The 14,631-nt window shown below is 37.3% G+C and overlaps 1 protein-coding gene across 10 annotated transcripts in view; it reads right to left on the reverse strand.

Moving 5' to 3' along the window:
- Positions 1-3,460: 3,460 nt before the first annotated feature.
- Positions 3,461-14,631, reverse strand: part of LOC149570007 (eukaryotic translation initiation factor SUI1 family protein) — a 62,904-nt gene continuing 51,733 nt past the window's right edge. For 6 of the 10 annotated variants that reach the window (XM_089822667.1, XM_089822665.1, XM_089822664.1 and 3 more), the window contains 6 exons: positions 14,339-14,529; positions 14,054-14,148; positions 13,413-13,844; positions 5,629-5,737; positions 4,814-5,459; positions 3,461-4,038 (listed from right to left, as the gene is read on the reverse strand). In XM_089822667.1, the coding sequence (XP_089678793.1) occupies positions 3,914-4,038; positions 4,814-5,459; positions 5,629-5,737; positions 13,413-13,844; positions 14,054-14,148; positions 14,339-14,529 (1,598 nt within the window). In that variant the 3' untranslated portion in view covers positions 3,461-3,913. The remainder of the gene's footprint in view (positions 4,039-4,813; positions 5,460-5,628; positions 5,738-13,412; positions 13,845-14,053; positions 14,149-14,338; positions 14,530-14,631) is intronic. The other 4 variants (XR_016362878.1, XR_016362879.1, XR_016362880.1 and 1 more) reach the window with 1 other exon arrangement.

Below are 14,631 nucleotides of genomic sequence, written 5' to 3' on the forward strand. Positions count from 1 at the left end.
AAATTAAGGGAGACCAAAAAGAGAGTCCAAGTGTCTTGGAATTCCAATGAGAAGATGAAGAAAATGTTTCATTGATAACTCAATAATACTTTGTGCCACAAAAGGCCTTTTTATGTAGTGAGGTGTGATTCAAAGAAGATCAAGGTGGAGTGAGGAATAAATAAACATGGTTATTATTTAAAAAATTCCAAAACGTCCAAAAACATCCAACTAAACTAGTGAGGAGCAAATAAGCATGATTATTTTTCATGAAGTGAGGTGTCCTCACATAAACTACATATCACAAACCCCTATCCTCTCTTCTTTCTCTCTCAATTCTCTTGCTTAAACTCTTTCTATATAGTTGTCACCATATACTTTTACATCCTCATATTCTCTTAAGCATTTATCATCCATGATTTTTCGTGTGTAGTTGCTCCTATAGGTTATATCACACAGAGAACTCTTTCTCTCATCCCAATAACTCTATCATAATTAGCATTCTTCCTACGTACTTGACCACTTTCTATTTTCCTATTTATTATACTTAGAAGCTTTCTCATTGTCACACCTACCATTACCATGGAGTGAACTTGTGGTCATTATCAATGGCAACACCTTTTTTTTTCCATTTATCCCCTTTCCTAACTAAATATTATAGTTTTGCTCTTTCCTACCACCACCATCCTCATACTTCCATTTACCTCCTCTTAAATTCATGGCCTCCGATACTACAATAAATTCAAAGGATATATTACCTCCATAGTTTAGACTACCAAATGCATTCAATGAATAATAAGGTTATTCATGAGCCCTACAATGCACAATGCACACCCATACTTAAAATGCATCTTTGTGATTCCATCATTCTCTTGGATAGTGCAAGCTCCCTCAACCCTCAACTTAATTTTTTACATCAACCACTCTACATCCATATGCCTCCACCATTCCTTGTCAAAGAAACCCTCCATGAATGCTACACCACCTCACCTCTTTCTAAACCTCCACTATTATGGAGCCTTGATCTATTGCATATGCATAACTAGCCTTAGGCGATCAAATTCAATAGACTTTAAGTGAAACCAATTATAAAATGTGTGGAACATATTCTTCAAAGTATTTCATACCAAACATTGACTTATTCTTGTGTAGTACCAATTCAATGATAAAGCTTTTGTGGAAGACAGACAAAGATTCTTTAATATCCTTATAAAATCTTTTTCAATCAAATGTTAACACTTGATTCATTACAACTCAAACGTGTGCTTGCGTGGGAAAAATTAGAATCAAGTGCTTTAGTAGGATTTTTTAAGTATCCTTCCAAAATCAATTTTAATCAAATGTTACTATAATGTTTCATCCATCTTAACACTTAGATCACTACAACTCGCCCATATGCTAAACTGTGGGAAAATATAGAAACAAGTACATACTTTGCCACCACCTTTTGTACTCATTTTTAGTACCCACTTACACCATAAATAGTTGGGAGCAATTATAATCTACTTGGAGCACAAATAACCTAGTACAGGAGCATTAACAATTTTGGCTCTTTTTTTTCTTGTTTAACTGGTGCGTTTTTCCTTTACATCTCAACGGTTCATTTTGTTCTCTCACAAAGGTTCATTTTGTTCTCTCACAAATTAATCATTAGTTTGGACGGTAGCAGTTGGAAACTGGTTGGTGAGAGGTAGCAATTAGAGAACAAGTGGAAATTATATTATAGAGTGAGTTGGCGAGCAAGGTAGAAATCAGATCATGCCGTGTGGAGGAAAAGGGCAGCAATAAAAAGTGTAATGAACCAAATTTCTGAATTGCTCCTTTTCTTCTTATTATTATATTTCTTCCTCCGTGCAATCCCTCAACCCTGTCATTTGGTATCAGAGGATGCATGGGATGTTGCCATCATAACCCTACAAATCGCAAGCACTCGATTCTATCCATGTTCACACATGTATCATTTGGATGATTGTTGCAATGCACTAGAATTCATTATAAACAAAGGATATGTAACAAGAGAAGTCATAATTGTAGAGCACTAGTGTCCCATTTCTTCAAACTTGCATTTTTCTCCATAATTTCACTAAAGCCTAATACCTCAATTCGTAACTAGTAGTCATATTGAACTTCCAACGTACTTATTTAATTGGATTTTCCAAAATGGATCAAACATCTAGCATATACTTCAACACACACCATTTTTAAATCCTAGGAGATCCACCATTGCTGTTGCAAACACCCACCTTCATAACCATGGCTCCTTATAACAGCACAAATGGTCACGAACCTATTGCATTTTGACTATTTCAAGAGGAGACGTGTTATTTGGGTCTTGTATGAGATGTGCTTCCATTGTTACAGGCACACCCGTTTCCTCTTTATAGGGTTACAAATGTGAATAATTTAAGTTCCCTATATTTGAATTGACTTAAGCAGAAAAAAGGCCTTTCATCCCCTATCACATTTATCATCCTAGAAATGCATTCCCACAAATTCGACCGTCTCTTGCTTTCCCAAGAATGCCCTATTGCATCATTCAACATCATGGAACAAAGGCAATTGGTGAGAATCAAGTCAGCAGCAAAATTTGAGCTGGTTACCAAATGTAATTTTCAACATGCAACTCGTAGCACTGGACATTGCTTCAACCCAAAGTAATGAGAATTGGAATCGGATTGGAATCAGCAAGGCCGAATTGATTCGTGAATCGGCCATGAGTCAGAATCGAATTGGCTATGAATCGGCAAATTTGAAAAACCCTTGAAATTTAGAAATTTTAACAATTTAAAACTTATTCCATGCACCTTTTATTGAATATAACTTAAACACACTATAATATCATCAAATAGAATCTAACATACATAAACAAGGAACATAGATGATAAATCCATCACAAGTGTAAAATATAAATTTTATATAAATTTTAGCTTAAGTAAATAGAAATCATTGGATCATAATGATTCACAACATAGATATATAGAATCATAAATGTATGTAAGATGAAGATCTATGAAATATATGTCTATTGTAAACAAAATGAAAAGACAAGTCTATCTGCTCTAGCTCTAGCTCAAGCTCAAGTATATCTCTAACTTTTCCTCTCTTTTTGTCATACTCAACAAATAGAAGGATTTTTAGAGTTATAAGAAAGAGAAATGTGGAAAAAAATCATTAAAAAAGTTTTATTTTTTATGTTTTTAAGTTGCCCAATCAGGCTGCCCAATTTTTCCAGCCAATTTATGGCAATTCATGCCGATTCATGCCAAGAAATCGTTGATTCGATTCACCAATTCACAAAAAATTGCCTACCTTGAATCGAACTGCTTCAGAAATAACTTGAATTTAAGGTCGAGGAATCGTAGTCAAATAATATAGGGAGAATACTTCAAACTAACATGCCAGGTGGTCAGGGTCTAGGAAAATATTCTGCTCTGTAAGAAACTTATAATCAATTACGACACAACGCATTTGCAAATTGTAATATCCAAAAAGACCAGCATTAATTTTATTGGTTGAACAGTGCATTGCAGTGATAAGCCCATCACCAACAGCACCTATGAAGACCAAGCTGCCTCCTAAGCTCCTTCCTTTAATTTTCAACTAAATAAATAGTTCACCACCTCATTCATACTCTGACAGAGAAAACAGCCATCCCACATGGTTTTATCATTTATCAAATTCATTTTCAAATATGTAGACTCTTAAGGAAGGAAACATTTTATTCATTTATATAATCAATTGGTTGAAAAAAGATGCAATACACCACTAAGAATACCATTTTGATAATACAGTTCTATGAGTCGATTCTGATATTTCATTGATCTTCAGAAACCACTCTGAATTATGGTACTGATCATCTGCTCTTTCTGTGCATCAAGGCTGCATAAGAACTCTGTAGAAGACATGGGCAGAACAATATTCCAATACAGGCAATTCATTTCTTTGTCTTGTCAAGAACTTCTATATATTTCTTGGGAACTCCATATTGCTGAACTAAATGTCTTGCTAAGTCTTCTATAACCCCACCTTGAACAAGCACCTCATTTTGTCCCTTTTTACCTGAAAAGGTTTAGCATTTTAGAGATATATACCATCTGTAAGAAGAAAATTTGGAAAACATGTGCATTTTCTAAGGTCATAGATTACTAGAGGAATTGGATTGTGCAGCCATATGCTACAAAAGAAACTAATCTAATAAGGTGGACAGTCGGACATTGTTAGTCTAATCAAATATGATTGATAAGTCATTCAAAATACTGCTTGCAGTCCACCAAATTGGTGGTTAAAAAACAGTGATTCAATCAAAAAGAAGGATGATAGGGAAATCTCATTCTGTCAAGGCCTCATTAACTGTGGATCAGAAACATGGAAATAGAAAGATACACGATTTTTATGGCATTAAAAATAGACATCCAACCAAAGTTGAAATTCCAAAAGGAGACGAAAACCATTAGTTCTTATATTTATACAAACTAACATAAACGAGTAGGTCACACAATAAAACTGAAAACAATGATGGCCTCTAGAAGCTCTATAAGTAGGAATCTCAAGGAAGCTGAAGTTTAGAAGAAGCTTAAAAGAAGGCTGTGAAGAAGAGGAAATAGTTGGATTTGCCCAAAAGTAATAAATGTTGTAGCACACACTCGAAAGAGGGAACCACAGAAATTTCAGTTCACATGTAAAACCAAAAGAAAAAGAATGCAGTTTACAGAACTGTAAAAATAAAATCAGTTCATGATATATGCATACATGTTAAAACAGAAAAAAAGTTAAAACAGAAGAGATACCACCAAAATTCAAATACAATAAAATAATGACAAAAATGGGACTTTACCAGGCAGTTCTGCAACCGAAGTGCTGCAGGCAAATTTTTTTTGCAATTCAGAGGCTAAGGCATCTGCATCAATCAGAAATGACTCTATGCCTGAAACTTTTGTAACCTTTTTATTTCCTTGCCTTCGCTCAGTCATTATCTGAATAGTTTTAAGTGCACCCTTTCTCACAAATGATTCATTTCCTCTTGTCACTCGGTGGTTAGATTGCATGCGGTTCAAAAATGTTGGACCCAGATCTTTCTTGTGAATCTCTGTGGGATACATCAAACCCTTTTTCACTGTTCCTTTGTAAAGAGCATCGCATAAAGCAGCATTGAGCACTATCATAGATTTGTTATCTGGCATTACTAATTTTTCCTTCTCAACATAGGAAAAAACAATATCAGTTGCCTCTGATGCAGTGTAAAACTGATTCGGGTTTGCTCCAACAGCTTCCAGGATAGGATTAACATGGGTTGTAGATTTCCAAAGTTCAGTAACTTCAAGTTGCATCTGTGACCGAGCAACATCACTTGGAGCACTATCAGGTGCCTCAGTAAGAACAGCTTTTTTCTTCTCAGGTTTGAATGCTTGATAGTCTGGGTTTCCACGATTTACAGCAAGTAACATCACCTCCTTACGATGTTTATCTTCCTTCGCTGAAATCTACTTAAAAAGCAATATGTTAAATTAAAAGCACTTTTTTTTTAATGTTACTTATAAAGCACCTAAACTTCACTTACATTACAAGAAAATAATACCAGTTTTATGCAGCACTCGTAGAAAATGATCAATAAAGTTTGGCAAACACAGATGTGTTTGAATATGTACATACCAGTCCATGAGAAGATTTTGTCTGTAACCACTTTGAAAGTTTTTTATGAGATGATTTCTTAATGTCTAGTGTGATTCCTGGTGGCCTGCAGGCCAGGATGTGATTTGACCTTCACATATAACACCAGAATGATATTTAAACCATGAACCATCAACATAATAGGTATTGCTGACAAGAAACTGATATGAAAGGTAATAAAAATGTCTTATTTGCTGTTGGAAACAAAACAAGAAATTAAGACTTCCAAAAAAAGCATGAAAAAGAGCGAGAAGAAATCAAAAAGGAAAGTTCATTTTACATACATGGAAACAAAATATTTCATGAGATAAATATAGATATTAATTTATATGATTCCGGGAATCAGATTTTTTAAGCATTAAAAAATATAACCAATGACTATTTTGCATGACCGTATTAACAAAAGGCAATGTTTGAAGATTCCTTAGAGATAGGACTACATAGTAACCCTAAGTACTTTAATTTCCTAGTTATCTATTAACCTGATCATACCAAACCTACAACTACTTAAGTTGGACATTAGATATAATGTCCCAAAGGCGAACTCGGCCCAAAGGCGATCTCGCCCTAAAGGGGATCTCTATTCGTAGGCAATCTCGACCCAAAGGTGATCTCTGTCCGGAAGCAATCTCAATCCGAAGGCAATCTCAGCCCGAAGGGGATCTCGACCCGAAGGGAATCTCAACCCGAAGGCAACAACTTCCCGAAGGGAATATCGACCCGAAGGGATTCTTTGTCCATAGGCAATCTCGACCCAAAGGGGATCTCTAGCCAGAGGCAATCTCAATCCGAAGGCTATCTCGGCCCGAAAGGGATCTCAACCCAAAGAGGATCTCAACCCAAAGGCAACGACTTTCCGAAGGGGATCTCGACCTGAAGCCAATTGCTCTGATACCACTGTAATGTTTCGTTCTTATCTGTAGGCAAAGATTCCAGACTCAATAATTTCCTTGGTTAAACGTCAACTTGTGCTGCTTGTGCAACGGACACTAGGAGTCCGTATAGTGGATAGAGGGCAGTCTGCAGGTGTGAAGGAATGGTTCGTATGGCAATCAGGAGGGATCTGCATGGTATGGAAATCTACAAGCCATACAGTAGGAGTAAATGTTGTAGGGTTGGAAGGGAGGTCATACAAAGGAAGAAGATTCGTTGTACGGTGTGGATACCATACAAAGGAAGAGGATTTGTCGTATGGTGGTGGTGAGTGGAAGGTTGTATAGTGGGATGAGAAGGAATGGAGCGTACGGTAGTGAAGATGTATGTCGAGGGAGATCAATGTTGATTATATTTGTGAATTAAATAAAATATCCAAACGCTAATGCACAAATAATATAGAGAAGGTACGCCAAACATGAAATTGTACTTATCTTGAAAACAAATTACAAATTGTATTTGCAGACAAAGATGGTGCTCCAACTTGCCAAATACGAGCCAAGTAGTACACAGACGGAATAGGATGAGTGTTGAATCCCAGCAAAACCAAAAAGCCAAATAGGGAAGATTTTTCACTTTTGAAATGGCAAACAATACTGAACTCCAACAAGAATTCACAGTACAAAGAAAATAATCCAAATCACATACTAAACAATTACCTATAGCCGGTCATAAATTCCCCCTAAGAAGTTAACTTCCGAAGGGTTTACAAGTAACACCGACACAACACCTACAAATAAAATAAAAGATGGGTCTGAGATATACATAAATCAATCAAAAACCACAAATACAAATATTATTAACTTGGGTCCTATATTTATTAATTAAAGTAGCTAATTAAAGGTCCTTTTATTATATTATTTAAATTTTGGGACCAATTAACTAATTAATTTAATTTAATTATTACATTAAAATTTGGAGACATGACAAATCCTTGTTGCCCAAAGATTGCTTACCCTCAAGCAATCCATCAACAAACGAAAGGCCTACAACTCCAAGGTCCCAAATCAAATGCGTAGGCGAGATGAGTGAAATGAAATCAATCCTTCGCAGCACCACATTGCCATCAAACTTTCGTTGCGCCACTCTGATATAAATATTGTCGTGTCCTAAGTCACCAGAATTCCAAAGATGCCAATCATAAAATACATCGATCTCATTATATTCATCGATCTCTTCGAGAAACTTGTAACTTAGGCAAACCCTATTGCTCTTGCACGAAAGTCCCTCACATAGAAAGATTGCAATTATACATGCCTTGAGCACAGTTAAGACTCCATCATCAATCAACTGTAGCAATTGTTCCTATAAACAAACTTCACCCCATTCACTAGTTTCATGATCCCATTAATGTGACTCCAGATTATTATCCATGCTCTCCTGAAGATTAGCAGCCTTGCTCTCATCCCACACATTGAGAGCATTATGGGGTTTCACTTCAACATTGGTTTTGTTGTCAGCACCAAAATCCCAAACCAAGCACGTAAGCAAGATGAGTGAATTGTCATCAAACCTCCCCTGTACCACGTTGTTCGGCGTCCGCTGCGCCACTCTGATATAAACATTGTCGTGCCCTTCAACAAGATCCCAATGATGTAGATCGATGAAATCTTTCACGTCCTTATGTGCAACAATCTCTTTGGGTATGGTCATACACACAAACACCGACGTTGGCACAAACTTTGCCACTGACATAATCACAACAACCACTATTATATTCCTAACGAATGAAACCTCGACGAAGACAACCTCGGTGGTGAGAATGTCACTGAAGGGGAGCTTCACTGTAAGTACCTTGACAACAAGAGCCTCAGCAAAGGGTGTCGTGACGATGGGAGCCTCAGTGAAGAGTACCTTAGTGAAGGGAATCTCAACAAAGAGTAATTCAGCGAAGGGTACCTTGGCAGAGAAAGCCTTGACAAAAAGTACCTCAGCGGCAAACAAAATTTAGCTGCAGATAAAACCTCTATGGCACACAGCCCAGCCGAAGCCTCGAGGATGGATAGAACCTCGACAGTGAACAACATTTCAATAGCGATAGACGTAGCTACTAGATGAACGCAGCCACAATGATGGACACAATGATGACAGAGACCACCACGACGACATCAACAGGCACAACTATGGCAACGAACACAAACTCGATGACAGACATAGACTCACCGTCGGTGATGGACACGACGGTGACAAACACAACGATGGTGACAGACATGACGATGGACTCGGCAACGGACACGGCGGCGATGACAACAATGGACACAATGACAATGACAGACATGGCGATGGTGACAACAACGAACACGACGACGGTGACAACAACAGACACAGCAATGAGCACGATGACGGTTACGAAAAGACACAACTACAATGACAAACACAACGACAGTGACGACAACAAACACAACTATGGTGATGGATACAACCACAATGACGAATATAAAACCTTGGCAACGGACATGACCACGATGATGGACATAGCTTAGATGACAAACACACAACCTCGGCAACAAACACGACCTTGGAGACGGACACAGCCTCAGGGATGAACACAGCCTCGATGAAAGATTGAGCCTCAACAACAGACACAACTATGATGGACACAACCTCGGCAACTGATAGAACCTCCACGACAAATAGTGCCTCGGCAAAAAGCACAACCTCGGGCACAACTTCAGCGATGAGTACAACTTGATCCATCCATGTCTTCACAAGATCCATGCAAGTAACATCTTCATTTTTTTAGGTGTAGTAGAAAGATTTAGCAAATCCTCTTGGAGCAGCCTTGTAATCATGCCTTCCTTCTTGCATAGTGCCTTCCTTCTTGCATAATGCATCACACTTATTGTTGTCGTCTATTTTCTCCCACTTGTGCAAATGAGATATTAGTTTTGCTTCACAATTCTTGAAAACATTACTGACCAATCTACATGCTTCTATAAAGGGGACACATTCAAGATTACGAACAATCCATAACATAGATGTGATGGGTTGGGATATTTCATCTATCTCTTCAATGGACAAAATCATAAGGCTCTCCATAGCAACTGAAACCTTAGTATCATGATCTTCCTTGATGGTGACCAAGAAGTGATGAAACATGTCATGAACCAAATTTTGCAACTTGAGATCTAAGAGGAGGTTACCCACTTTGACATTTGCACAATTCTTCAAGATTGTAGATTTCCTGCCAAAAGGATCACCACTAATGTCATCTGGGCTCTGAAGGTTGTCAACAATCAAATGCAAGATCTCTATCATGCTGTTATCATCATACAGTGCCCTAGGAGCCGAAATTCTCAAAACCTCACTGAGACATGCTGCAATTGCCAACCTTTTTTCCTTGTCATGGTATCTCAAAAGCCTAGGTTGACTTAAGACATCCTTAATTGGTGAGAGGATTCTTTGCATAAATCTGGAAGGTAATTGGTTCACTTTACCCAAACATACTTCCAATATATCTAATGGAAGATCAACACCCTCACTGAGCTCTTTGCCAATCTTTTGTAGTGCCTTCAACCACCACTCTCCATCACTATTCGGCACCATAATGTGATCCAAATACCAAAATCTCTCAATCATCCCAATAGGTTGGCAAGCTCACCAACTCTGATACCATTGTAATGTCCCGAAGGCGAACTCGACCTAAAGGCGATCTTCACCCGAAGGCAATCTTGGCCTGAAGGGGATCTCGTCCCCAAGGCAATCTCGACCCAAAGGGGATCTCTATCTAGAGGCAATCTCAATTCGAAGGCAATCTCAAACTGAAGGGGATCTTGACCCGAAGGGGATCTCAACACAAAGTCAACAACTTCCTGAAGGGGATCTTGATCTGAAGGCAATTGCTCTAAAACCACTGCAATGTCTCGAAGGCGAGCTCGGCCCGAAGGCAATCTCGACCGAAAGGCAATTTCGTCCCAAAGGGTATCTTTGTCCGAAGGCAATCTCAATCCGAAAGCAATCTCAGCCCGAAGGGGATCTCGACCTGAAGGCAACAACTTCCCAAAGGGGATCTCGACCTGAAGGCAATTTCTCTGATACCAGTGTAATGTTTTGTTCTGATCTGTAGGCGAAGATTCCAAACTCAATAATTCCCTCGGTTAAATGTCAGCTTCTGCAACCTGTGCAGTGGATACTAGAAGTCCATATGGTGGATATAGGGTAGTCGAGATATGCACAGTATGGAAATCTACAAGCCATACAGTAGGAGGGAATGTCGTATAGTTGGAGGGAATGTTGTATGAAGGAAGGAGATTTGTTGTACAGTGTGGATACCATACAGTGGGAGTAGGGGAAATAAAGTGTCATACAGTGGGATGAGAGGGAATGGAGCACACGGTAGTGATGATGTATGCCGAGGGAGATCAATGTTGATTATATCTGTGAATTAAATAAAATATCCAGACGCTAATGCACAGAGATAATATAGAGAAGGTATGCCAAACATGAAATTGTACTTATCTCGAAAACGAATTATAAATTTTATTTGCAGACAAAGATGGTGCTCTGACTTGCCAAATCCAAGCCAAGTAGTACACAAATGGAATAGGGTGAGGGTTGAATCCCACTGAAACCGGAAAGCCAAATAGGAAGATCTTTCACATCCGAAATGGGGAACAATACTGAACTCCAATAGGAATTCACAGCACAAAGAAAATAATCCAAATCGCCCACTAAACAACTACCTACAGCGAGTCATAAATATCTCTACGGGTAAACTTCCCGAGGGTTTACAAGTAACGCCAACACGACAACACCTACAAATAAAAATGAAAGATGGGTTTAAGATATACATAAATCAATCAGAACCACAAATATAAGTATTATTTACTTGGGCCCCATATTTATTGATTAAAGTAACTAATTAAAGGTCTTTTTATTATATTATTTAAATTTTGGGACCAACTAATTAATTAATTTAATTTAATTATTACATTAAAATTTGGGGACATGACATTAGATTGCATTTATAACACAAATTTTATTGCTCTAACCCAATTAGTTGTGGATGGACATTGTCTAAACATAAAGGTTATAATTCAGAATTATCTAATGTTGAAAGCCCTGCAGTTCTACTTATGATATTGCACCCTTCCATAATAGTGTATAAAGTTTAGCAAAAAGGATTGAATAAGAAAAGAAGTAGTATTTTACAGGCAACTAGTTGCAACAGCAGATTTATGGGTTTCAGATGGTTACAAATCATTTTGCTGCAACCAGCTTCCTAGAAAGTATAGAAGTGCCCAATCAAACGATGCCTCATTATCATCTACAATTGTTTTCTTATTCTTCCAATAGGCGTGATTTGTCAGAGATGATTTAATATCTTTCTCAAAAGTTCACTGGGATTGGTACATTATGATTATCCTTACAATTGAATTAAGATATGCAAAACTCATATTAAAATCAATCTAAAAAAATTGGTCACCAAATCTGGTGCCTTTCTCTGTTTAGATTTATCATTACAGATGTACCTAGCTAATGCAGTTAATCTAATTAGTAGCTCTTTTCATCACTTCCATAATATGTGTTCTAGCAAAGCATGGAATTAATATGTCGGGACTTGCCCCCTGCAGAGTCCTTTCTTATCAAGTCTTGTTCTCATGGCTGTTGAATTGTGATTTGCTGGTAAATTCCCATATACCATCCGACTGATCATTCTGTTCCAGTTTTGTGGAAGACTGTTTGAAAATGGCATTCTTGGGATTGTTATAGACTTGACTACTGCATTATCAATGGGATCAATATATTATGCTTTTAGTACAGCTCTGATTATCCATCTATCAACCCTAAAAGTGTTCCGTTTTTAATCATCTATCAGTCCCCTGATTCAGAATAACATGTCTCATTAGAAATATTGGTAAAAGCTCATACTTAGCTCTGTAATTATTGATTAAGTTATATATGTTTGAAATTCCCGTTTCTTAACTTTGAATGCAAATGTTTTCTATTCATAAAGGGTAAATCTTGTTGATTTGCAGAAAGTTTAACAATATTAATTGCAGGGAGTTGAGAGAAAAAGTGCTTACCAGTTACTGGCAACCTCTTTTCTAAGTTTTCTAGCTCAGCTGTATGCAGAATTTTGAATTTAAAAACATTTTTGTCCCCAGACATAGCAAGTAATGATGTAAGTGATGATCATTGAATTTATCCATGATTTTCATTAATTTCTGTGTGGCAACCTATAAATGGATCCCTTTTGATTATCCCAAAATAAAATAAAGAACTCAACTGTAAATATATGCAGATAGGCTTGTAGGTAAATGCTATGAACTTGTTCAACTCATAGCTTTCTAGTAATCACAGTAGTTGTGTATTACATGTACCTGCCTAATTTTGAACAAAGTGTACGTATTGTTTTTTTTAATAAAAGTTTTAGCTGTAGATCTCTTTCCATAACTATCTAATGTTGGAACAAGCAAAAATATTTGTGGACAAATTAAAGAATGAGTTCTTCCAAAAAAATTATCAATAATCAAAATGCATGATAACACAACTCAGGGTAGCTTCCATTTAAAAGCAATAAACAAATCCAGACATTGCAGGATGTTGGGCTGAGTTTCATAAATCACACTTCCAGACTTCTGAACCATCCGGAATGCTGTGAAATCATTCCAATATTACAAAGTGGAAAATCATGGATCTTTTCTTTCAAACAAACTCCATTTCCAAATTTAAAAAATTCATTTATAAGTTAGCTTATCATATTTGTTCATCCTAAATATAATTTTACAACCATATTTCCAAAATTTAAAACATGGTCATATCTAGAAACTTCAGCGATCGGGAATTATAATTCAATATGGGAAGGACAAAAAATCAAACCCAAAACATACCATAATGTGCTTCCAGGCATGGGAAGATCTTTCTCTTTGACAGTTGTATGCAGTGCTTGAAGCAAACACTTGTCCAAAAGAGTATCTATCTCCTCTACAGTCATTGAGGCTGATTGACCTTTGCTACTACTTGCTTCTTCTTCAATATTATCAGCCACGTTTAATTCCTCCAAGTGTTTAGCAACATGCTCTGAAGGTTCATTCTTATCATTCAGCTGTACTTTTGTTTTATCATCAGGATCAAGCTCAGCTCCATCCTGCACATATACATCACCACCATTACCACTTCCCTGTTGTAAGTGTTCTAGAGAATTCAAGACCTCAGATTCAGGTGTCTCTGTTGTCCGAAAGGCTGCAACATGTGCAGGATCTTCTACAACTAAATCTTCTAGGAACCCTTGATTGGGTACGTATCGGCCTTCTGCGGACTCCCTGGAACCAATACATTCCTAGTTAGAGGAAGGGTAAATTCCACGAATCTGGACCTTACATAGTTAGAAGTTTAGAACAATGCATCATGTTACAGAAGAATTCATTCGTCTTCTAGCCAATGCTTCCCTGGTTAGAGACAAGGCAACTTTCCACAAAACTGGACCTAACATAATCCATCATCTTAGAAAAGGACTCATCTGTGTCCTCACCATAAAGTATCTCGATAATAATGTGTGATGCGCAAAGCTTTCCCACGTAATCCAGCTTTGGATGCTTCTGCACTACTCATGTATGTAACTCCTACCTACAATTGTAATTATATTATTTTGGAACAATAATAAATAAGCCATCCTACCAGTGCAGAATCCCAATGACACATGTATGTACATATTTTGAGACAAAAATTATAAAAATAACTTATATTATTAAATAAATGATAAAATAATCTTTTCAAAATGCAATAAAAACCAGAATGGAAATATCATAACACTTACAGCAATAGGATAAGCATTTCCTGGAACTTTAACTGACCAGGCCTCCCCAGCAGAGAAAGAAGGCCATCCTTCTGGAGGGATACTAATACCAGGGAACATCAAGTCTGCTCCACTGATAATAAAGCGTGAAACTTCCCCGCCTTTGAGAACAAATGAAGGTAGGAGTGTTGGCACCTTCCATAGTGCATAAACTACATTCCAAAAAGGAAAGACATAAGTCTAAAAGCCATGCCTAATGAAATCAAGCTTCTCATTCATTCATGCTTAATGCTGACATACACAATAATAATTAA

The sequence above is a fragment of the Cupressus sempervirens genome, chromosome 3 (genome assembly GCF_028749045.1).
Source record: "Cupressus sempervirens isolate cs-2001-9-10 chromosome 3, ASM2874904v1, whole genome shotgun sequence".
Lineage (NCBI taxonomy): Eukaryota > Viridiplantae > Streptophyta > Pinopsida > Cupressales > Cupressaceae > Cupressus > Cupressus sempervirens.